Source organism: Gymnoscopelus microlampas (assembly GCF_963454915.1).
Source record: "Gymnoscopelus microlampas genome assembly, chromosome: 18".
Lineage (NCBI taxonomy): Eukaryota > Metazoa > Chordata > Actinopteri > Myctophiformes > Myctophidae > Gymnoscopelus > Gymnoscopelus microlampas.
In genome coordinates this window covers 4803692-4815410 of record NC_139955.1, presented here as the reverse complement: position 1 = coordinate 4815410, position 11719 = coordinate 4803692, and the positions used below count along the sequence as shown (strand labels likewise).

Genomic DNA, 11719 nt, shown 5'->3' with positions numbered 1-11719 from the left:
TTTTTAAATTTTAAGTAATTAGTGGTTATTAATATGGCTCTTTTATTGCTACTTTTAACTTTTTAATGGATTCTATGTAAAGCCTGATAAAAGTGTCAAACTCCCAAAATCCACCAGAACACTGGAAATGACATCTACTCTGTTAAAAAAAATCCGGGGACCAGACCCCCCACTTCGGGGCGTGGTCTTGCCCCCCCTGAATAGAAAAAATCTCCTGTTATCTGACGGTCTGAGGTTGGCAGGCTGGGTAACACACACCCACCTTACCTATAAAACAAAGATGCGTAAAAGTTCTCCTTCTACAGCACTGCCACCCAAGTGTGGAATTCCCTGACACCATCCCTTTAAAACGGGCCTGAAAATCCACTTTTCAGGAGGCCAAAGGGGGAGGTAATGATCACTTCTCCCTTGGAAAGGTGTCCACCCTCCCCTTTTTTTCTACTCTGTGTAGGCTACATGTAGTGGTTTATATTTGCTATTATTGTTTATGTTATGTTGATGAATTGAATACATAGGACCACAATGGGAACAAGACCCAAGTGTTTGACTGTACTCGTGCTGTTTTGCATTTCTGTCTAATAAAACATTCAATCAATCAATCAAAAGGAGCGTCATCCCGGCCATGGAGAACGAGAAGAAGCTCTCCAAGTACGACACCCTGCAAATGGCGCAGATCTACATCAACGAGCTGTCGGAGATCCTGACCGGCGTGGTGCAGCAGCAGCAGCACCACCATCACCAGGAGTGCAGCAGAGGAGCATCTCCCCGGGAGCATCTCTCCGTCTCCTCCTCCTCCTCCTCCGTGGACAAGACGATAACCTCCACGAGAAGTTTGATCCAGAGCTTCTGTCCAACGGATCCTGACGTTTCCTTCTCCGCGGTGAACTCTCCGCAGCAGCAGATCCCCAGATCGATGCTCATGGAGTCCTCCTCCGCCTCTGTCGGACATCACCTCATCATCCTCACGTCGCCCACGCCATCCGACCTGGGGTCGGTTCGTAAGAACACCGCCTCGTTCTCGAACGGCAGCGACTCGGAGTCGTCGCATCTCAGCGACGCGGAGGACTGTCTGAATGGAAGACAGTGACCTATGACAGTGACACTGTAGTGGACTAGCCTGTTTATAATTAACAGTGGTGGACAAAGGATAGGATACTCAACCCCATGTATGTACACTTGAGTCAAAGATACTCCTCAGACAGGCAATTACTCAAGTGAAAGTTGCTCTGTCAAATTTTGCACCTGAGTTAATAGGCTTATTGCCTATACTTGCTTTTAAACTATCCAAAAGTACAAATGACAAAGTAGGCCTACATATTGTTTTTAATACCAATGCATTGCTGTAATGTAATATAATGTAGGACCCGCCCCCCCAAAAAAGAGCAAAAAAAACAACAAACAAAACATAATAAAATACAAATAAAATCTATTGAAGATATCCCAGATTAAAAAAAAAAAAATCAGTAATGGTGAAAATAACAGATCTACAAGCTCATAGCTCATAGACCCTCCCTAGAAATGTCAAAAGTACAATATGTGTCTTGAAATGTATAGTGGGGTGGAAGTCTCCAAAGTATCCAAAAATAACTCAACTAAAGTACAGATACTAAGACAAAAAAGTACTTCAGTAAAGTGCTCAAGTAAATGTACTTCGTTACTGTCCACCACTGATAATTAATGATGCCTTTTCAACAACATTGTCTGTGACTGTGCTAGATGTATAGGCTAACGCAGTGAAACCAAACTGTAGGCCCTATGCATAGTATAGTAGTAAAGTTGACCCATTGATTATGGCACTGGTTTTCAACATGGGGTCCGGGGACCACCAGGGGTCCAACTTGACCCTTACAGGCCTGTAACTGTGAGGAGTTTGCAGTGTAGATTGGGGATCCCAGAGTTTTTTTTTATTATCAAATGGGGCGGGGGGGGGGGGGGGGGGGGGGGTGGTCTAGTTTTGATAGAAATGATACACCAACAAAAGAAAAAGGTAATTTCAAAATTAATTTGCTGATGTACAGGTACATCATCCAGACATGAACCTTCAGAGCCCTCATTGCACTTTAAACCTTTTAATTATTACATAATTAAGTAATTATTATTATAGTAACTTGCTATGGCCCGCGGAGCCATTATGCTAATTGAAGTCAGTGAGAAAAACTAACTATTTTGATATTTATGTATATTTTATAATTTTATATGGACTGTTTTTGCTACAATAAAAGCTACACTTGAGTTTAGACATGGTTTCCATTTCTTTGTGTTCAAATGAGACACTGTATTTCAGTGGACACTGCATTGCATACTCTTTACTTTCACACTTGCAAGTGCACATTTATGAAACATATGAAGCCGCAGCAAGTTTGGACTTTTAAACAGCATCGTAAAGCTACACATCCACCTTCAGTTAACAATAATAATAAAAAATTAAAAACGTGTTCAAACTCCTGCTTTTGCTTTCACCTCCAAGTATAATGTGATATAATATAGCTATTAGCTAAAGAGAGTAGGCCTATTAGCCTTTTCAACACATTCATTTTTACAGGCAGATTTACAGGCAAACGGACATGTTCCTCATGAAATAGTAACATCAATTAACTCACAACTTATTAATTCACAAACATTTTGTATTGATTTCCTGCAGTTTTGGATTATCACTTCATGTCAAGTCTTCCATTAGTAATCATCAGTTCATTATGATGTTTAAGGCTGCATTTCAAAAGCAGCCATGTTATTTTACTATACACAATTAAAGATGGATACCAAATGTATACTTTCAGGCAGCACATTTTTCAGTTTGATGAATCACAGACATGACATTTTATGCCATAGAAATACAAATAACATTCAAATAAATAGCATTAATTTTGACTGATTTTGGTTCCTTAACTTTTTTTATGATTCAATTGATGATCAGTAGTGAAATCAACAGTAAGTGCTAAGATGTTAAAAAAAAAAAAAAAAGGACAAAAAAGAAGGAAAAAGATAATACTAATAATAATGCATTAAAATCCTCAGTGTTTATTTATCTCAGAGTGATATGTAGGTTCCAAATGTTTCATTTGGGTAGAAGTTAAAGTATTTCTTACTGTGTGTAGTCAGTTATAATGACAATATTTTACATTTACACTATGTCAAGACAATGAATTATTGTGGTCCATCTCGGGTTTAATAGCGAGGCAACATTGGCGGGTCATCCCCCCCAGAGGTCAGAGGTGGCTGGAGTTTTGCCAGGTCCTTAGAAATGAGTTGTGACAGCTTCTGTTTAAAACTAACAGAGATCTCTGCAGGGGTCACAGCAGAGGGCGAGACAGCCTCGTCTTCCTCCATCTCCTTTGTGTGATATTCCCCCAGAGGAGGTTGCGTCTGTTGGACCACGTCGTCCTGATCCTGGTGCTGCTGCTGATACCATGACGGCTGGACCTGGCTCTTTACCGGGGCCCGGCGCTGGGGCTTGGCCGGGCCCCTGGGACATGATGAGACAGCCTGGGGTTTGGGTTGAGACGAGAGGCAGGAGGAGACGGGAAGCTGTGAGCAGGGCTCAGGAAAAGTCACAACGGAATAGAGGTCTCCCTCGGACTGGGCGGGATCCTGTTGCATGGCTTGCTTCCCCCGTAGGTTGTAATAATCACTGTCCTCCTCGATGGTGTCCAGGTTTAGGGAGTGTACGGAATTCATGGAATCGCAGCGCTCGTCATCGTCACCGTTATCTATTTCTATACAAAGAAATGACTGACAATGATAAGTACCAATAATCAAAATAAATAATATGCTATGGCCAAATCAGACCATATCCTATTCAATTGTATACTTAAAGGAGCTGTTCACCCAAAAAAATACTTATTTTCTATCAATTACACACTCCATGAAGCCTTGAATTCATGGAGATTTTTTTTGTTTTTGTCGCATTCCTAAGCCAATAATTTGATTACCGGTAGGAGACTCAAAGGAGTCTCTTTGTGTCTCCTACCGGATATGCACCCGGTCATCAAATTATTGGCACAGGAATGCGTCAAAAACTAAAAACTCTTCATGAATTCAAGGCTTCATGGGGTGTGCATTTGATAGAAAATAAGTAATTTTTTGTCACATCGTGACATGTAGTGAGATTCTAGATTTTTCAACAGATGAATTAAAACGATTGGGACGATTATGCAAAATGAATTGTGATTATCTCAAATAACTGCGATCAGGCGATTATGTAATAATTGTGACAGGCTTACCGGTGAGATGAGGTGGTCTCTGCAGATCGGGGAGGGATGAGCTTCTGCGGGTCAACGCAGAATGCGGTCCAATTTGCTCTATGGTAGAATAATAGTCTGTCACAGGCTCAACAGCCCGGGGCTTGGCGCCCGGAGGGGGGTCAGGTCGGCTGTTGTTGGTCTTGTTTGGTGGAAGGACAGTAGTGGATCTAGTGTCTGGAACATTCTCATAAAACAAGCGTTTATGGATGTTGTCGCTGGCTGTCTTGTCCTTCACTAAGCAGTGCTCGGTTATAGCCTGATAGATCTGCACAGCATTCTGAGACAGGAAGGTGAACAGGCCTTCCCCTGAATCACAGCGGTGGCCTGCTTCAAAGCTGAATCCCCCCTGCAAGCAAGCATACACAATACATCATACACAGCGTTTCTTTTTTTTAACAACGCTGTTGCCAACAGCCCCCCCCCCCCCACCCCAAAGGTTAAGAATCACTGCAGTAGACTATCATATCTCCTTCGATACAAACAGAAACGAGTCACCAGACACTTCTCTTCACCTGACAGCGAGGAGTTTCACAGGGAGGGCGTAACACACGTGGATGTTCTTTGCCAGTTCCCCTCCACATTGAACAGGTAGGTACCCTAACCCAGTGGTTCCCAAACTGTGTGCTGAGGCTAACTGGTGTGCCGTTGGACAAGTACAGGTGTGCAAACACACAATGGTCCAATTCCAGGTGCGGAATGTTGTGACAATCATGCATTATTATTGCAATACATATATACACATTTACAAATTTATGAAATAGTTATAAATATTCTTTAACACATTGAACGCCAGAGGTTAATCTCATAATGTACTCACCAGTGCCAAGCTTTTATTGTTTTTTTTTGTTTTCTTCATGTCGCCATAGACCCCGCTAAATCCGGTAAAAGATCGCGTTCATTTGGTTCGACACAAACACGGGATCCGTGTGAAGCGAGCAGTGAAAACAGCGAGCCGATCCGTTCCTCCATTTTGAAGTTACAGCCTATAACGTTAGACCGGTGGATGCGGTGAGCAAAACCACAAAGGAGATAATCGACTTCAAAGTTGATTCCTAGACAGGAAACGGATGCGAGCGAAAAAAAACGGAACCAGTTTTATTTCGTTTCCGGTCGGCCCCCGGAATCCGGAAAGTGCACTTTTTCGAATTAACATGGGATTTCAATATGTAAACAGTTCGCGTAGATCTACGCGACTGGCACGCTGCGGCTTTAAATAGGTTCGCGTAGATCTACGCGATTGGCAGTCAATGTGTTAATTACTATATCAGTACTTTTTCCACTCTCATTTCCTAATACAGAGGTAAATTCCATACCCTAAAAAATATATTTTAAAAATTTTCAACCGTATTTCAATTAATAAATATTATTTTATTTTTTTCCTAGCTAATCTACGAGTTGTAGATAGTATTGTAGATAGCTTTTTCTGGTATGAATACACTGTGAGCCTTGAGATTTTGACTTGCCCATTGGAATATGCTGGGGCTGGACACACAAAAAAACACTACCCTTACCAACCAGTAGGAGTCACTAGTTCAGCATCAATGAACACAATGCCCTGCCAGCTTCCCACCCACAGAAACTGGTAAATGAGTTCACCAAGTGCCGAGCGCCCGGCCAAGCCGAAGGGAGGCATCTATGCCATCCCGGGAAAATCTTGCAAAATGCTGGACTGACAAATTTCTTGTGCACAATGCCTGGTCTGCACACTTTTTCTTTTTACATATCTTCGGGTGGAAACCATATATTTTTTGTTTTGGACATATATATATATGTCCAAAACCGTTACTTTTCAACACACGGCCCACCCATCTGAAACTGCATGAAAATGCTTTCAAGAACCACTGCTTTAAATCAATATGGACACACTTTATGTCGAGGTCAAGGGCATTGGAGACCTTTACCTTCACTGGTCCAAATCTGCGCAGGAATCTGTAGGGCCAGTGGTAGAGGACGTGGCCAGTGAGCGGGTTCAGTAACATGGCAGCGCTTTCGTCTGTGGCGAACACGTACACCCCAGATAACTTACACCTCCTGGACGCCTCCGTGGTCTGGACGATCACTTGGTACTGGCCTGGGGCAAGGGTCACATCTACAGCACACGAGAGGACAAAACTCTACCTCAGATGTAAACACAACCTTTACATATAATATAATTCTTAATTTTTTTTTTTTCAAAACAGCCCTGAACACTCATCTATCAGGAGACAACAAGGGGAGGTAAACACAATTTTCTCATAGAAAGGAGGTGACATTCACTGCCGACATTTTCCCTTTTCTCCTTTGTACATAGTGTTTAATATATGTTAATTATATACATTATTGTTATGCTATGTTGATGAATTGAATACATAGCAATGGAAACGCTCTTGTTTTTGAAAAGCAGCCCCACAATAGTGAAGAAAAGAAAACAGCTAAAAGTGCATTGAATATACAGATACAACAAGAGAGATTTAAGAATGTGTTGCATTAAGCTATTTTCCCACAGGAACTCAAACTGCTTGGGCTGTCTGGATTAACTTTTTGGAATTGTAATCTGCGTGCGAATATTAAAGAGAAACACATTTGGATAAGTCAGAGCTTGCTGACTAATACTTTGTGGCCTTCATGTTTGAATGAATCAATGGCTATAGCCACGGCCAGAAGCTGCTCACATTTTCTGCTGAAGTCACAATCGTTTGATGCTATGGCAGTTAATCCTTTTTGCCAAACATTTCCTTGCTCATTCTCCTGAAACAGGGTATTTATATTAAGTAACTGACGATAGCTTATCATCATAGGCAAAAAAGAATGAGTCTAGTTCAAAAAAGCATATTAGGACACAAATGTCCTGTTGTGAAAGTGCACATTGAGTGCCAGTGTTGACAGTTGTTCCGTCAAAACAACATACCTTCTTTCCAAGAGGAGTACAGGGAATTGTCCTCCATGGACAACCTATCCCCTCTCCCCTGAGTCCTTTTGTCTGTTTCTCTAGGACCCTACAGCAAACACAGCAAAGGGCATTGTAAACAAGACACGTCACACAGTATACTGTATTGCAGCCTTATCACTGGTTTATGGCATCAGTGTGGTTAGGAGCAAGCAAAACGGGGAGCTTGTGCAAGCAGAACAATTGGAGAAGTTAAAAGTAGATATGGTCTATCATAACTTCCTCATGGAGCTACCAACTTCTTGATGTTGGTTCACATACTGCCACCCACTCACACATGCAAACAGACAGACACACACACACACACACACACACACACACACAGAGGGACGACCAGGCCCCCCCCCCCCCCCACACACACACACACACACACACACACACACACGATACAGTTAGATTGGGCATCTGAGAGGTCTGGGGCCTGGGCATGTGGTGGAATTGGCAATTCTTTCCAAAATGTGAAAACAAATGGACTGTCTCTGCTCCACATGTAAAGTGTCTTGAGACAACTTGTTGTGATTTGACACTTTAATAAAATTGAATTGAAATGTATGCTTCTGCAAATGGTCTGAAATAATGTAAAGTATACATGATTTGAACATGCACGGTACATGATCATTATCAGACCTAAATTTCCTTTCCAACTTGCAATAATGACTGGCTATCCCCAGGTTTTGTAACAATTGTTGAAATATTAGGCCTTAATGTGTAGGGTAGGTAGGTAGTGTAAGTGATATTTTTAGGTATTATTATTTTGTTTGTTAAAAGGTTAAAGTACTATATTCTGATAGTAATCATTGCTCCAGAGTGTTTGTTCCGTCACAGAGGTCTCTCCAGCTCTTAGTAAACAGAATATAAATACATTTTCAGGTAGGTGACAACCTTTAAGCCAATCAGGAGAGAGCACTGAAAATGCATTTTCTGTTTAATAAAGAGCTGGTGAGACATGGGAGACTCCTTTTACTGAACAAACACTCTATAACAATGAGTACTATCAGAATATAGAGCTATTTAACACTTATTTTAGCCAAAGTAAATCACTTACCCTACCTTTAAATTACAAATGTTCAAGTATGTTCAAATCACATCCACTCTACCTTATTTCAGACCATTTTCCAAAGTATTCATTTATTCTTTATTTTGTTAGATTTTAGAAAGAAATGTGCAAATTTAACATTGAGGTGCCCAGACTTCTCAGGTGGCTACTCTTTCAGTTACCAGCACACACACACACACACACACACACACACACACACACACACACACACACACACACACACACACACACACACACACACACACACACACACACACACACACACACTGTACCCTCTGCACAATGCAGAAGCTGCACTACCCATTACTGTAGAATACACAAGATTAACATTCTTTGGTAACAGCAAACATAATGAGAAATGAAAAGAAAATTAAAGCGTTTCAGGAGCTTAATGCTCTTTCTGGTTTTCTTTCTCGTTCAAAAGCTTGACTGCCCGGGGGGCGACAGCTGTCTCACAGCCTACTGCCAGTGGTCTTGTGGCAAAATGTCATGTACTGTGCGTTAGTCAAACAAATGTGTAGTACCTGGAAGGCGACCTGACAGAGTGCAGAGAGCCAGTCCTGGCACGTCTCCGAGGCCAGGGTGTAGGTCCTCAGGGTGGTTCTCAGGTAGAGAGCGGTGCACCCTCGCGGACAGGCCTCCTCGGGAGCAGGGGTGACACTGGTGCAGTCACACAGACGCACCACTCTCCTCTCTGCTCGCTTCTGCTGGACAGTCATCATCTGATGGGAGATGATGTCACTGTTGGACGCGTTGAGGTCATACATCTCCAGGCGGCCGATGCCCGTGTTGCTAGGCTGGAAGAGCACCATCCAGGTTTTCTTCCACGTTTTCTTTAGCGGACAAAGAGCAGGTACAAGAGTAAAAACACAAAATCATAACCTCTCTGGGAGACCGCCAGTTTACTCCAATAGGATTACATTAAACCTTTAATACCTATGACTACATGGCTAAATAGCCTAAATGTATTAACGCATTCTACGTACATATCTACTATATGCTCTACTATGGGCACACACTATGTTCATTTGCCCATTTCAGGCACAGAGGGACAGGCTAGATATTGGGCTTCCTTTATACCATCGTTTATATTATCCTATTATTATTAGTGCTACTCTCCTACTTATACTGAATTTTTTCTATGTATATATCTTTGTTTCATCCTTACTGCTGTGCTGCTAACTGAATGTCCCTCGAGTCTGGATCAATAAAGGTCTGTCAATCTATCTATCTAGCCTGTATAGCCACTAGGCATCGGTGAGTCCAAGAATGTATATTCATTCAGAATGGATGTAAATCTGATGGTAAAATTGTTTATCACAAAGAACTCAAATATTCCCAAATACATTTTCGCTGAATCATCATTAGAACTGATTAACTGATATACAGTACTCGTTTTTGTCGGTTTGAACCATCAACACCGTATGTGAATTTTAGGTTGAAACAAAGTGGTTAAATGTATATTACTTTACAATTACATGAAGGCCAGTGGCCAGCGGGCACTGGGCTACTCGGGGACCACGCAAGTAGGGATCGATGTGAGGTTATGCAATACCTCTCGTTGTACCTGCTGTCAGTTTACTCGCTGTACCCGTCGTTAGAGTACCCAGTGTGGTACCCGTTTCCACAGTACTAACATTAGATATTACAATCAATGGGTTATTTATAAATGGGCAACAGCCTACTAGGGAACGATGCAAGTTAGGAAAGCCGTTTATGCATTACCTGTTGTATTTGTACAGGTCATACCCGTTCTCTGAGTATCCAGTGTGGTACCAACTACTATACAACTGATCGACTAAATATGCAGATGTAGGGATCCCTGTTTATGTCGGCAGAAACTGCTGATGGCCTGTTGATGTACATTGTACAGTAAAGGGCATACGTGAATGGAGTCCATAGTGAATGGAGTTCCATTCTACATGCTAGCACTGATATTGGTGCAGTGGCACAGCAAAGCTTGGCCAATCCGTGAAGCCAATTGGTTGGCAAGCTCGTTTGTATCTTGTAGATCTACACAGTACTATTTTCAAAAATATCTCGGAAAAAAAAAAGAAAATGCTTGAATTATACATCTTGTATGGCGGTTCCTGACTTCCTGGCACAAAATATTTTCAGATTTTGACATGAAAAGGTTTGAGAACCACTGATGTAAATGATTATTACTCTCCATAAAGTCCCAGTCATTCTAGACACAATATATATAAAGTAGAACCGAATATAACCGGGCGCCACTTCTCCATGGAACTCAATGGACGCCCCATTACTTTGAATGGCAAGCACGTTCTTGATAGCACCAGTAGCAGCTGATTGAGTTACTTTGAAAATAAAATTGAGATGTCAAATGCTTGAGAATTACAAACTTGACATGGGCCTGGAGTCTGACACTTCAGGCCTCAGCAATTTAAAAATAGCCATGTGAGCTTGTAGATCCATTTTTGATTTAGAAAAATGAAAAAAACTGACATGCCCAAAATAGAGACTCTAGAATTAATGCCGTTATCTGACAAAATGGTGGCCGGCGTGAAAACAAAAGTAATGAAAAATTGTAGACACTAAGAATTACTTGAAGACTTACTTATAAAAATAGGATTTCTGATCATGTACTGAGGCTAATTCTCAGGATGTTATAATAGTTGACCAAAGAATGTCGAGTAATGAAGTCGGAGTTATCAAAAGAGAAAATATGTGGCTTTTGGAACATAGCCCTTCATAAATTATTCAAAGGAGTGAAGTTATGGAAGGTGATTTAACTTTCTCTCTTTTCAATAAATCCCTAAGTAGTAGTTTCAGTATCCTATTAAAACTTTGGATGTGGATATACTGGCCTGTCAGAGCTACAACGTTCTGTGAAGAAATATTATGAATCACTACCAACATTTATGGCCCTTGTCAGAGGCCTTTAAAAAGAATAAATGATATAATGTATTCCATCAATCTCTCTCTAAACCTTTTTTTTTTTTACTTGAAGGCTAAATCATATTAAATTAGCGTAAATCCATTCATACCAAGAGACTATGCTCACTCACACACATACATACTGTGTAAGTGTAAGCCACAAAAAAATGAATTATTCTTTTTAATAACTGGACGGTAATAATCAAACCATCGTTAAAAAGTGCAGTATTTCAACAGCTCACCTTTCCAAACTTGACCCCCTGAAGGTACAACATCCCCTCCTTGAAAATGACATCCATGACGGCTGTTCAATCTCCCTTTGTGAGAGGTTTCTCGGTCCACCCCAGCAGGTAGACTGCAAGATGTTTCTCAGTCCAGTTAAATGTTCAGTAATGACGCTAGCCAGGATGTTAAATGCGTTGCGTTATCTGAAGATCTCTGCCACAAAATAAAACCCGTTTCGTTTTCGTCAAAAGACAGTTGGTTCCATTTCTGAATGTCCTTCTGAAAAGGTACAGGGCAAGATGTCAGCAACCTGACAGCTTACCACCGCAAAAGGAAGACGAAACAATTTCAGTTTTATGACTACTTCCTCAT

The 11719-nt window shown here is 41.3% G+C and overlaps 1 protein-coding gene across 1 annotated transcript; it reads right to left on the bottom strand.

The window, feature by feature from the left end:
* Window positions 1-2052: 2052 nt before the first annotated feature.
* On the bottom strand, window positions 2053-11637 carry dok3 (docking protein 3). The gene is made up of 6 exons (XM_084085605.1): window positions 11365-11637; window positions 8749-9057; window positions 7129-7216; window positions 6143-6330; window positions 4221-4587; window positions 2053-3713 (listed from the first exon to the last, which is right to left on the bottom strand). Exons 1-6 carry the CDS (start codon window positions 11419-11421, stop codon window positions 3166-3168), a joined length of 1557 nt encoding a protein of 518 aa, XP_083941731.1. The 5' UTR covers window positions 11422-11637; the 3' UTR covers window positions 2053-3165.
* Window positions 11638-11719: the final 82 nt, after the last annotated feature.

Bases quoted from the DNA above. Each gene is read 5' to 3' on its own strand.
- dok3 (XM_084085605.1), bottom strand. From the start codon at position 11,421: ATGGATGTCATTTTCAAGGAGGGGATGTTGTACCTTCAGGGGGTCAAG. The intron at 4,588-6,142 runs GTAAAGGTCTCC...GCTTGCTTGCAG, and splicing joins GCAGATTTGGACCAGTGAAG to GGGGGATTCAGCTTTGAAGC. The intron at 3,714-4,220 runs GTAAGCCTGTCA...TTCTTTGTATAG, and splicing joins GAGACCACCTCATCTCACCG to AAATAGATAACGGTGACGAT.